The sequence below is a fragment of the Haemaphysalis longicornis genome, unplaced genomic scaffold (assembly GCF_048455015.1).
Source record: "Haemaphysalis longicornis isolate Haplotype H1 unplaced genomic scaffold, Haemaphysalis longicornis Haplotype H1 scaffold_12, whole genome shotgun sequence".
Lineage (NCBI taxonomy): Eukaryota > Metazoa > Arthropoda > Arachnida > Ixodida > Ixodidae > Haemaphysalis > Haemaphysalis longicornis.
In genome coordinates, this window is record NW_027526225.1 from 111,854,881 (window position 1) to 111,868,890 (window position 14,010).

Consider the following 14,010-nt stretch of genomic DNA (forward strand, 5'->3'; position numbering starts at 1 on the left):
TGAATGACGTCATTGCAGTACAGTATGTTCCAAGCTATAGCCATCGGCTATCTCAGTTGCATAGCTAGAAGGGTGATAGAACAACTAGAAGCAGATTCAAGACGTGTGAACGTTTCAACAAATCGAAGAACGGGCAGGCACATCTGCTCTGCAAATGTCTGACACATTTACACACTAGGTAGGTACTAAGTCGTTGCACTGAATGATGGACATTGTGTCACCAGGAACGAGACGAAATGGTGTGGAACAAAACGGGCATCATCTCAGACACGGGCAACGGCACGCTGTCGTACGTGATCACTGGCTTGAAGCCAAACACGGATCATCAGGTTCAAGTGTTCGTGCACGACGTCAGCGGACATTTCTACTCCCGGATGGTGCCCGTTGCGACGACGAGGACACCTTGTGGAAGTCAGCATGAACGGTGTTCTTTTTCATCTCACGGGGATTAGGCGAGGGTCAAATAGACACTCACTCACTGCCTCATATTAATACCTACAAACTGAAAAGCCTACTGAACTTCGCATGACCTGAGCGTTGGTATGCACACATCTAGACACGTATATACAGGGTGACATAGAACCCATCACTAAGTTAATTAGGAGAAATTTGGGGAATTCACACAAATGGAGTTTGTCAGGTTGGGTTTAGGGCGTGGCAGCCCTTATTTGCAATAAAAAGTGGAAATTCGAAATGGTTAAGCATGACAAATTCAGGAATTAGCTTTTAACTAACAGCGGAGCTGTTTAAGCTTGAGCTTTGTCTAGTGGTGTTACCAAAAGAAAACGAGAAAAAAACTTCGCCACCTGTAAATGGTGCACCACCGCAAAGAGGTTATTTATAATAGTGAAGCTGGCTTTCCCGCCTGCTCGAGTGTGAGCACAAGGGGCATCTGCGTATGTGCACCCCTTACTCTACCATTTTAAAGGTGATAGTATTTCTTGGGCTACCAAAACGCCCAAAAAATAAAATTGCCACAGCTTGCGGTGCAAGGCTGGGGAAACAGTGGGGCAGTAGTTGACATAGCTAAGAAGCTAGGTGGAATCCCAGGTGGGAAGACCCACGCTGTCAGTGTGGAGGACCAACCGGAACGGTTTTGTAAAATCCGGCTAAGCTTGGCCTCACCCCCTCAACAGTTAGCGTGGCCTGACAAGAACATCAAAAAACCTAACAAAACTTAGCAAATCTTAGAAAAACCGGAAGAAGTGAAGTTGATCCCCTGCTCTGCTGTTTATCCAGCCTCCTTGCGCCACTAGTGCAAGCTGAGCCATTCTCTTTTATTTAGATGTTTTAGTAAAACCTAACCCCTAAATTAGACTATCCCAACGCCTAATTTAACCTAACCCAAACCTACCTGACTGATGTCTCCAAGTTACCGTTGCTCGGCTAAACACTGTCTTGCTGTTCCTTTCAGCCCCGCTATCTCCACCCTACAACTTCACATATGAAGAGTCTCCGATGAAAACTGAACTCAAGTGGCAAGTAAGATTCATTTCCATAAGTTATCAATTTTACTTGGCTTTGCGTTTGTTTATTCCATTCGAAAGAACGCAAGCGTGCTGACAGTGACAGTGAAAAATTGAGGGTGCACAGCAGGGAATGCTCCCCATACCCCAAGTGCCTTTAAAGTTCGTCCTAAGAAGACTGTATTGCCCTCAGCCCACCAGATCTACCCTCAAGGCCCACCATTCTGTCCCCAAACCCACCCTTTATCTCAATTAATTACCCTGCCACCAGTAGTGTGTGCTGGACACGCAGCTTCACGCTTAATGCTGAGAAAGCTTACTTGTTTTGCTGAAGTTAAACACACATACTATTTCGTGTATGGACCAGAGTGTAGAAACTTCATTTTCGAAGGATGATTTAGGAACAGATCAAGAGCTGCGAATAGATAGAGCGTAGAATGGAATGGCCGAGTGCCAGTCAAGAAAAATCGCGCCGTTACGCAGGTACCTATTTGTAGCTCATGGTAGAGCACACTTGTTTGTTCCGTGATCGCAAATAAAGACAGTTGCTGGAAGGGGGTTCTCCTTTTTTCAGTTCAAGTTACCTGTGAAAATTACGCTTACTGCATAGCATTTATTAAGCTGCGTCATCAGGTTATAAAAACAATAAGAGCTGTGGCAAGCTTACATCTTGACAGGTATTTGCCCGTCATTGGCGTGCAGGGGATACACAGTGGCTTTCTGAGTCAAAAATCCAGTTGTTCATGTAAGTTTACACCAGGCTTAGGTTTCATAATCTTTAGATCCAGCTAATGGGCTTATGTATGAGCTAGTTTAAATCGGGATTGTACAACTAGATCATTAAACAAGTACAAACATGCTAAACATGAAGTAGGCAGTATAAATCGTGTACTTTCATTGCATAGCTCAACAACGGAACGTCTATTGGAGCAGTAATGGCAGCCAGGCCAAAATAAACAATTTCAACCGGCAGATTCAGGAAATGCGTGTGGTTGGCATCAACACTGGTGTGCCGCTTTCAATGCTTAGCTGCAAAATAAACGTACAGTAAGGTGACAGACGCCTGACAGCACGTACAGATCAAGACATCACGAGGATCTAACCTGTTTGGGCAGAAACATATATTGCTTCAATATAGTGTGTGCTATAAGCTACCCAAAGCATCCTGAATAAGCATTATATTCAAACTATAATGCTATAATGCTAATAGAAGCATTATATTATATACATATTATATATATGAAAGCATTATGCGAATCAGAATAGGAAATGAGGGGCTCGTTTAAATAAGACAGAAATAAGGGTTGGCAGTAGAGAAAACCTCGGAAAGGAAAGGGGAGGATGTAGATAGAATTTGGAAAGACAGAAAGAAACTGGAGAAAAAACGCCCGCTGGGTGGGATCTGAACCCACGACCTCCACGAAGAAAGCGAGGTCGTAGGTTCGGATGCCACCCGGCGGTCATTTTTTCTCCACCTTCTTTCTGTCCTTCCAAATTTTTTTATCTGTTTCAATGACCTACCACATCCTCCCCTTTGCTTCCCGAGGTTTTCTTGGCTGCCAACCCTTATTTATGAAAGCGTTATATTCACACAAGGGAGCCTTTTTCTAGGTGATGAAAATTTTGCCGAAGAAATTGCCAGTACTGGAGATATAATCCATAACAGCAGGGAGGTGTAGCATATGATAATGAAGATAACTGGAAAATATAACTGGAAGATAACTGGATACTCAGTCAGTAACCCCCACTTTACCATTTGAGTCCATTGTGACGTTTGGGCCGCTGCTCCCAGTATCTCGCAGCAGGTCTTTTTTTTTTGTCCCGTTGAAGTGGTTTGCAATTGAATACTTCATAAATTATTTGGCCACAACGTCGGCTCTGGTCCGCTTCCATGCGTCTCAAATCCACCTTCAATGGTTGCTTAGAAAAGGGAGTGCTTAGATTCACATGCAAACTTCTTTTTCCAATTTTCCCCCTGAAAGTAGGGGAGGGTGCTTAGAATCACAAAAATACGGTATGTATAGTGAAAAACGGCAATGCGGCTTTTTTGAAGGGGAAATGAAAAGTTGCAATACTAGCCTGAATGATTATGGTACCACTATTGGCGTACTTCTAATCACTGCAAAATTAATTTTCAAGGGACGTTTTGCACGAAAAATGAGGCGGGAGAAAGAAAGAGAGAGAATAAGAAGGCAAGAGAAAGGAACAACAAAGAAAGGAAGAAGGCTTACATCAAAGCACAAAAAATGCTGGCAGCCAGGTGGCTGTTGTTTTATTGTGCTAGGAAATTATATTGCGCACTTAGAGGCGAGCTGTGAAAGTGAATTCAAGTCTCCGGTGTGAGGGGCCTGTGAGCTCGTCATGTCATCATTGTGTGTCTTATGATAGCAGAGAACTCATGATGCCGTTACATGTCAGGCGTTTAGCATTTCCCCAAGGTATATCAAGCATTGGATGTTGTGGCCTCGGACCTCTCATGTTTGTTGAACTTTTTCACGAATAGAGTCCTTGCTGCATGTGCGGGTTTTATTTGCACCGTATTCGCCATGCTTTACAATAGCACTACTCTTTCAGCTTCCACCGAGGTCCGAATGGCAGTGCGGCACTGTGGAGACCGAGGTCAAAGTCAACGACGGCAATCCGTACACCGTGGCCGTCCCCACAGTATCTTTCCCAACGAGACCATTTACAGCCTACCGCGTTCAGGCCCGACTTGTGGCACGAGGGGCAAAGTACGGGCCGTTCTCCGACCCTTTTGAGTTCACCACAGCTGAAGCAGGTGAGGGCTTTCATACAAGCATTAGCGCACGCCAGGCTGTGAATTCGGATTTCCTACTGCATTTGTGACTTGCACTTAAATGGGCACCCGCCGCGGTGGCTCAGTGGCTAAGGCGTGGCGCTGGTGAGCAGGAGGTCGCGGGTTCGATTACCGGCTGCGGCGGCCGCTTTTCTGATGGAGGTGAAAAGCAAAAACGCCAGTGTGTACCAGATTTTGGCGCACGTTAAAGATCTCCAGGTGGTCAAAATTAATCCGGAACTCTCCACTACGGCGCGCCTCATCGCCTGCGTTGCGTCGGCGCGTTAAACCCTACAATAAATAAAAAAAAACTTAAAGGGGTCCTAAAAGAGGTTTGGCCAATACGTGGTGTTAACATTTTCAGGTAAATCAATGTCCTAGTAACCACCTCCTTCAAGAATTTCGTTAAAGCGATGAGTATTAGTGTAGTTATTGCAAACCAAAACACCACATTTTCGCCGCGGTGTGACCCTTCCTTGTCTTGTGGTTCTCTTCCCACTGCGAGAGCGCTCCGCTCAGGCATAGCCCGTGATTCCTCGCTTCTCGGTGAAGGCTACAACAACATCCGGTTGTGCGCATTCCTTTGCACCCATCATATTTTTTAGCCGACGAACCCATGTTTTCTAGTCAGCGTGTTTTTAAGTTTTTAGCTGAGGTGAACTTTCTGCAGCTCTTGTCATATCACGTGTGATCATCCTAGCCCTATACACCAGCCAGCCATCTCCATTGTCTTTTGTTTAGCATCACTTTTACTTTTAGTCACATGTTTTAGTATGTACGGTCTCATCACAATTCAGTAACTTCTTCTTTGGCGCTCTTTGCCCATAGTCGGCCTTGCGCCAATAAACCCCAACTATCATCATCAGCATCCGCTACTGCGATAGCTGTGCGCCGCAAGCATCGCTTTGAGACAGGGCCGTACTGACTTTCCGCGTTGCGTTTTATTTATTCATAATTCTTCTAATGAATCGCACATTCTGCTTACGGCTGGAAAAGCTGATGGAAGGAATTGGGAAGACTGCTATGCTTCCACAATGAAAGATTGCCTGGAAAGAGAATGACCCTATAAGAATCACCGCGCCGGCGTGGCGACAGGTGTTGGTATGTGTTAGGGTCTAAAACTGTATATGAGTGAATGAGTAAAGGATGGAATAAGAATTCGCTTAAATAAGCACGTAAAGTCAGGGACAAATGAAATGCGAACACAAAAATATGAACCGGAACATACAAAATTGATAAATACTGTTCATTGAGGTCCAAAATTGCGCGCAGATAGTATACTAGAAAACCCACACTTCCTGACTTAGTTACTGTTGTAGCGACACCATCGTCATCGTAATCATCAGCGTCACAATCATCACGGTGACCGGCCAGCGTCATCAGTTCCACGCGCTACAGATCGAACGTCGAGTCAGCAGCTGGGCGGCCGCACGTCCGCACCGCTCCCACTCCTGGCCGGGCCAACGCGACCTGAATAAATGTAGGAGCCCACCAACCGAGTCAGCCTCCTTCACTGTAATTATGCCATGCGTCAATGTAACTTGCACTGAAAGAAATGGCGCTATTGGTGTTTTCTGATATTTTTGTGATAGCGTTTTATTTTTCTATGACAGTACATGCGTTCCGAACTGATGTCGGTTTATAAATTGCTTAACTGGCCACTTGTTCGTACCAATGTCGAGCTCTGTCGTGTTGTGGTGACGCCATGCCCGCACGTACAAAGGCAGTTATAGTATTCCATTCCGTTATTCCGATCGGTTCCAAACATTTTTAACCGTAGCAAAGAACAGCCAATGGGTTGCACAATACGGTGCAAGGCCTTTTCTTTTAGTGTGTGTTGTGCCTTTGACCCCCCCCTCCCCCCTCCTCCCCCACTTCCCCGGAAACTGGCCACCTTGCGTTTATCAATTGGACAAGTACGCCGTAACCGATACATAAGCAGCCTCGGAAGTGTAATGCCAGTTTTGGGAGCGCGCCTGCCCGTTTGTTCTACCCTGAATATGACGACAGAAAACAATTATTCCACCACCGATTTTTGTCCCTCACGGCCTGGAGGCCCTTTTAAAAAAAATGATAGTCTTTCTTGGGCTATTTGAGCACAAACATTTTGAACTGTCTGTATGCCTGTTTCTCTGTCTGTCTGTACCTCAATTCAGCCAGCCGGCCAAAGGGAAAGGGAGAATGAACAAGACGTTTATATACCCACAACCATTCCTAAGCATGTAGGTCTGGAGGCAGTGCTTACCCATGTCAATATTTTTGAACAAATACAAAACATTATGGAAATCTGAGGCACGAACTCAATACATAAGTGACATTTGCAGTGTTCTTTTATCAAAAAAATTATGGATGCTTGATTTTCGGGATAGCAAATGAAATACTACAGCCACTGCAGAAAAAAAAAATTCCCTCCGTCACCTGCTTTCACCCGCGCCACTATAGTTCATGGCGGCATCCCAAGTTGTTTAACAGGAATGAGGTTCCAGTAGATGGCATTTAACACGAGGAAAGTATTCTTCTGGGTATTGAAAACCTCATGCAATAACAATCTTACCGGTATGTTCAAGTGTGGGGAAGTTATCACATCCACAAGAAAATGCATGGTCGTAACTTTGCTGCTGCATAGGAGGCGCACCAGCCGTGACCCACCGGTGACCCACGACGCAGTGAACGTGTTAAAGAGGCTATGCAGACAAAATAAAAGTTTGGTTTATTCGAAAGATTTAGTGTTTTATAGTGCCCTCAGCACATTTCCGGCAGGAAACCGTGCTTTATTCACAGAGAAATAAAACTTTTTAAGCCAGAATTTTTAAGCCAGGCACATTGAAGTTACCTTAGCTAGGTTACGGATAGGCCATACACATGTGACGCACTCGCACCTGCTCACGGGACCTCCAAGACCCCTGTGTAGCAGGTGTGGGGAGGGCCTATCTGTGATACACATCCTCATTCAATGCGAGGCACTCGACATTACGCGACGCAAACACTTCAGAGAACTCTACAGACAACATATTCCATTACATCCGCCATACTTTTAGGAGACGATGCCATGTTTTCTGTTCAGCGCACGTTTACGTTTCTTTCAGAAGTTCATTCATTCATTCATTCATTCATTCATTCATTCATTCATTCATTCATTCATTCATTCTTTTATTTAATTTTTTTACAGGAGGAGGCGAGACAAAAAGCTGTTTGAACAGCTTGATGGGGCCCCGACCCCCTTTTCGTTGACAGCTTAGCGGAGAGAGCTTAGGTTACACGCACAATTTCAAAAACATATTGCATACTACCCCTTAGTGCAATAACAGATAAAGTGAGGTTCTTTCACTTAAAAGAAAACAGCAACAACAACCGCATAAAAAACAACAACAACAACAACAACACAGAAAAAGTACAAAAAATCACAACTTGTGCTCACAAAACCATCTAATGTTACGGTTTGCATTACATATGGGGTGAAAGTTTTCTTTAACTAGCTTATTTAACAGAACAGGCAATGTGTACCGTAAAGATTGTTGAACATAGTAAGCGTGTGGCGTCGGCACTATCCATCTCTCCATGTGACGTGTTTGTCGAACATGGGTGTTTTGTCGCAGTTGAGCTAGCAAGGTTAGGACGTTTTCATTACACTGTACAAATCGTTTGTAGATTAGTAACAGCCTATAATTATACAAAGAGTACACTGAAAGAATGTCGTACTTCAAAAAAAGGTTCTTAGTCGGATAAAGGAAGGGAACGTTAGCTATGTAGCGAACAGCTCTTTTTTGTAATAGATGTAGCTTTGTCAAATTGGACACGCCCGTCTTGCACCACACAAGGCTGCAGTAAGAAAACAACGAGAATACCAAGGAGTTGTACAATAGAATATTCACTTTTACAGGACAAATATGCCTCATTCGAGCAATAATGCCAACAGCAGATGACGCTTTTGATTGTACATACTGAATATGCTCGTTCCACGTAAATGTTTTGAAAAACTCACTCCGAGGATTTTTACAGAATCGACAATCTCTATCGCCGTACTGCCTAAGTTTACATTTATTGGAGCTACTTGTTTTCCTTTAGGGGAATACACGACAACCTTAGTTTTTTTCGTATTTATGCGAAGGTGGTTCGCGCCTGCCCAACTCTCTAAGCCAAGCAGTATTTTCTTGCTTTGTACCTCTAATTCTTTTTCCGATTTGCCTATAGCAAAAACTGTAGTATCGTCGGCGTAAGACACAAAAGTTACATTATTAGAACAGTTGACAATATCATTAATATAAATAGAGAACAAAACTGGCCCTAAAATACTCCCTTGAGGTACACCAGCTTTAATAGCTTGTATAGAAGATTTAAACCTGTTTACATCTACATATTGTGTTCTCTGCCCAAGATAGGTTTTAAACAAATTCTAGGCTATTCCTCTAACACCATACATATATAATTTGGACAGAAGGATTGAGTGATTTATGAGGTCGAATGCTTTTGAAAAGTCTATATAAATGCCTATTGCTAATTGTTTACGATTAAAAGCATCAATAATGGTTTCTTTTTGCTTTAGAAGGGCAGTTTCAGTGGAACGGTGCTTTCTGAATCCATGTTGAAAATCACAAAGGAACTCATGCTTACTAAAATAAGACTTAACCCTAATATGTAATATTTTCTCTATGCCTTTTGAAAAGATTGGCAATATTGAAATAGGGTGATAATTATTAATAACGCTTCTTTCTCCAGTCTTGAACACTGGTGCTACACGTGCTGCTTGCATCGCTTTAGGGAACTCGTCAGTCAGTAATATCAAATTATATATGTGCGTAATAGTCTGATCTGAAATCCATTAGTGTCTATTGAGTGCGTGTTCTTTAGACTATTGATACAGGAAACGACTTCTACGTCAGTAGTGGGGGCAAAAAACAGGGAATGAGGGGTATTGATTTCAAGTAAGTATTTTTCAAAACTTGAGACTGCTGGGACATTACCAATGTCAGATTGTGCAATAAAGAAACTGTTAAATGCATTAGCTAAAGCCACGCCGCTCAATTTCTCACCATTATATTCAACGATGTCAGGGACGCTGGCTCGATTACTTGGATGTAATAGGGTATTTACTTTCCTCCAAATTATATCAGATCGTCGTTGATCAACATTCAAGAAAACATTTATAAAGTACGAATTCCTAGCAGCTCGCAGGTTTGAGTTAAGCTTATTACGATACAGCCTAAATTGTTTAAGCACATTTGGATCTCTTGACTTTACAAAATTCGTGTACAATTCATTTTTATGTTTAATCATGGCGAGTAGTTCGTACGTGAGCCAAGGTTTCCTCGCCTTGGGTAGTTTACCCATTTTTTTCATGGGGAAAAACACATTTTATACCAGCTCGAAAATTGCAATAAAAGTGGAGTATGCTGCATCACTGCTGATTGACTCGTAGGCCGCATTCCAATTTTGTAGAGCAACTGAACGACGGAACCTGTCTAAATTTGCTGGGGTGATATTCTGTACATAATTTGTTGGCATGGCATTTTTTTTCAGGGTATTATTTTTTTCAGTAAGCAGCATTATCCCGAGGTGATCACTAATATCAGATATATACAACATCGGCCATAAGTAAGTCGTTAGGATATTCGTAATAAACACATCAAGTAAGGAAGCGCTATCTACTGTAACTCGTGTAGGGATTTTATTACATTACTTAGACCATGCCAATTTATAGCAGACTGAAAGTCTTTTTGTGCACTTGTATTGGCAAGCATGTCAATATTTGTATCGCCCCCTAAATAGAGGTCAACGTTCTGCTCCAATGCATAATAAAAAAATTGTCAATAAAAGAGAAGAATTGGTTTAAATCCCCTGAAGGTGGCCTGTAAATAACTGAGATTAGGCTGTTTCTAGAACGCACGGTGACTAACTGATAATGAGGTGTAACTAAACTGTATTCTTCGACTATGTCACAGGCGACGCAATCCTGAACAAGAAGTAAGACGCCACCACCCCGTTTACCATGCCTGTTACGAAAGAAATATTGATAGCCATCCGGACAATACACTTGTGATGCTGAAGTATACCACGTCTCTGTTAACAGTATCGCGGTAAAACGCATGCCAAATGTTTCAAATAGTGTTGTCATGTCGACTGTTTTATTCGCCAAAGAACGCGCGTTCAAATGAAAAAACGACATAGCTGGTGTTCTGGTGCTTACTAACTGTTGGATTTCCGATGGTTGAATCCCCATAATATGATTCAAGCTAGAAACGCACGAAACATGCGCACAGCATTCTTACACGATAACAGCCAGGTCATCCAGAGGAGTGATGGTAGCAGTGGGTGATTTATCTTCCTTGCGCACAAGAATTTTTCCGTTCTTCACCCAGCAGTGTTTCCAATTTGCTTCCTTTCTTTTTGCGTTTGCAGCACCGAATAACCGCTTCATATCCGGACTAAGATGTTCGTTTACAAAGATTGGGAGATCCGATGAATACCCGAGGTCTTCCGACGTTAGCTTTTTCTGTTTGGCTTTCTCGAGGAAAAGTTCACGTTTTTTCCTGCTTGCAAATTGCTCTACAATGTTCGGCGCAGTAGCGTTGCCGGCAGTCGTAACACGGTGACATACTTCCACATCCTCGTCTTCGAGAGGTTCATCCACCGCTTTTGCCAGTTCTTTTGTTATATCTAAGACACTTTCCTTTGGGTGTTTTGGCACGCCTTTTACCTCTACATTGTAGCGGCGCGTGTAATGCTCACTTTGCATGAGCCTGATTTCCTGGTATTTTAGTTTTGCGCGTAAGGCTTTGCCTTCACCTTCCAAGGTGGCCACAGTCGGCTTTAGTTCAACATTTTCTTTTGTTACAGTGCTCACTGATCCCTTCATTTCTTCAAAAGTGTCATTGAAGAACTTCATGCTCTGCTTAATTTCCTTGATATCCTTTCGCACATCCCTTTCCAAACTCTCTCGTAGTTCTTTGAACTCGAGCATAATATCGCGTTTCAGCTCCTTAAACAGCTCTGTAAGTTCCTTCGCCATTACGACTAAAGAGAGCAAGAAACAACAGGCTACTCTAAAACATGGCAAGGCAAGAAATATGCAAGAAAAACACAGGGCAGCAGTTAGGGCAGCGGTAAAAATGCATGACTAAAAATTTACAACAGTTATTTGGAGTGAAACACAAACCTGCGAGACACAAGCGAAGAAATTCAGTGGTGTGTGCTGAATTGGCAGCAGCGGCAGCGGCTTCCGCTGCCGCTGCTGCCAACTGAGGCCACGAAGGGCGGCCGCTGAATTTGTAGCGCTTGGTTCGCCACGTCACTATCTTCCTCGCAGCAGCAATCCTTCCCGTCGCAGCAGATCAGCGATGCGCAGCGCAGCTGTACTCGGCTGTTCTCAGCCAGAGCAAATTCTTCGAGCTTGATGTCGACGAAAAACCGGTGAAAACGGCGTAGGGCCCTGCGAGACACAAGCGAAGAAATTCAGTGGTGTGCTCCTTCCGCTGCCGCTGCTGCCAACTTCTTGCAGCTCTCTCTTGAAGTTCACTTCTTGCAGCTCACCTCCTACCACCCATAGTTTTAACTCTGGTCCTATAGCGCAGCTACCTTATTTATCTTTTAACCACTCTTGGTCTCCATCCTGGCCCTTTACACCAGCCGTGCTCATAGTCTTTAATTGATTTTATTCGTGTTCCCTCTAACCAATTTTAACTGTCACGTATTCATCAAAACACTTTCTTGGCGCTCTTTGTCCTAGCTGGCCTTGCGCCATTACCCTTCAATCATCATCATCATCATAATTTCAATTCTCCCGCTAAATCACGTGTTTTCGTGACGTCAGCAATCACATATTTAGAGCAGGACCTTAAAACTTAAGATAGTCTGCTGACCAGCGCTGCTACCATTTGACAGACACCCGTTTGGATAGCTTAATTATCGCCCACTTTCTTAGACGGCGCTGCAATACCGCTGAAGTGCCAGTGTTCGCACTTTGCTTTGGGGCGGACTTCTATACCTGCCGCATTTTTATTACGGTTCATACTAATCGTTTCCTAAGGCGCAAGCTATGACTTAAAAAAAAACATGTTCATGTAAGTGACCATGTTTTTTTATGTCAGTTGTTCAGTGTTGTGTCACACAGGTCTAACACTTCCGACGGCGGCAAAGTGCCGCGCTAACTGCGTCAGTGTTTATGTGTACGGTCGTAACGTTAATTGTTCGCCCCACCATTCTTAATGCTATATAAAGAAAGTTCCCTAAATTTAAGCGCAAATAGCTCGTTCCGTGAGCTTATAAGCGTTGCCTAACTTGCGTTTGCTTTTGCCGGCCTCAGGCAATAGCGGGCCTCCTCGATTATCACTCCCGGATCGTCCGCGGACTGCCCGAGACGCGATCCGGCGCTCGATTTTCCCTTGGATTCCTATGGGACTTCCGGTCCGAACTCAGTCCTCGGGCTGCCCGCGGACCGTCCATGACTGGTAAATCTAGGAGGCCCAGCACAGCAGGACAGATGACATCATAGGTTCTGTTACGGGAAATGAGCTAGTGGGTCGCATGGCCATTCCCTTTTTTCCTAATTATGTAGCTTATTTGAGCGACGTTCACGTTAAAAGTGGGGTCAGTATTATTTTAACGACGCAATATTTCCAATCAGCCAAACTCGTATTTTGTCTGCATGGCCGCTTTAAGATGATTTAAGAAAACTATGTTTACTAGCCATAGCCACTCGATCTCCCCCCTTTTGGTTGGGCCTGCCGAATGCTCCTCGCCACCTGTGAGAGTTTCCTTTGACTCCGCCCCGTCACCTGTGGCGCTGGCTATTGGCCACATGGTGGCAGTTCAGAAACGATAGCAGCCGCAGCGGAAAGGTTCTTGATAAGGTGGTTTGGGTAAATGAGAGGAATAATGCGTCGTTTTCCCATACTGGATGTAGTTCAACATGCTGTAGTACATGCCTCGGAACATGCCCGTGCTTGTTTGGTGGTTGTCTGTGACAATACGGATAATGAGAAAGTCCGCCTCTTCAGCAGCTTTCAGCATTTTGGGCGTGAGGTTATGCAGCTGGTCATATTTCAGTTTGCTGGTAAAAAACACCCTAAGGGGATAACGTAAGCTGTGGAAAGTCCCGGCATAACAAATGAGCCTGCTGGCTATTTCAGTGCCACCACTCATTCGTTGTTCCCAGTCGATATCAACAATCGTGAAAATTCTGTCAACTCGACGATCATAAATTACTTTTTGCTGTATTGACACTACGCCAATGAGGCTAAAGTAGGGCTCTTTTTCTGACCGCCAGATTTATCTTGCCACTTGGAACCATTCCTTTATTGTGTTCATTAAACCAGTCTCTCCTGTATAAATCCCGGAGAGCTTTTTTAGCATGCTTCGACATGGCAGCATCAGCAGTTTATTTTCCCGTACATGACTGTAACCTTTACAGGATGTCCACACACATTTCCCTAGTGTGGGCTCTTGCCAATTCGGCCACACCTTATAAAAGTTGATAATCGTTCCATGACAAATTTCACATTCCTATTTCCTTCTTGCGCGGCTTCCGAAAAGGACTTTAGAGCTTGCACAGCTGGGTTGACCTCATATTGCTTAACGTTTTGTCTGAATTTATCACAGGTTTGCTGACGTTTTTGCGAGTGCTTGTTCAGTCTCGGCAGTTTCACTTGAAGGCAGTGTGCCTTTCTTTTCATCTTTGCAATATATCCAACCAGGTCAAATGTCGCCTGGCATTCTTCAGTTTTTTAATCCACTTTTCACGTGTTCCTCACC

General features: G+C 43.8%; 1 protein-coding gene across 3 annotated transcripts in view; it reads left to right on the forward strand.

The window, feature by feature from the left end:
• Positions 1-14,010, forward strand: part of LOC144163267 (receptor-type tyrosine-protein phosphatase T-like) — a 197,181-nt gene that overhangs the window by 128,380 nt on the left and 54,791 nt on the right. For all 3 annotated transcript variants that reach the window (XR_013320874.1, XM_077694146.1, XM_077694147.1), the window contains exons 13-15: positions 225-411; positions 1,415-1,482; positions 4,041-4,245. Coding sequence is in view for 2 of the 3 variants with exons in the window: in XM_077694146.1 (XP_077550272.1) it covers positions 225-411; positions 1,415-1,482; positions 4,041-4,245 (460 nt within the window). In the remaining variant the exon portion in view is untranslated. The remainder of the gene's footprint in view (positions 1-224; positions 412-1,414; positions 1,483-4,040; positions 4,246-14,010) is intronic.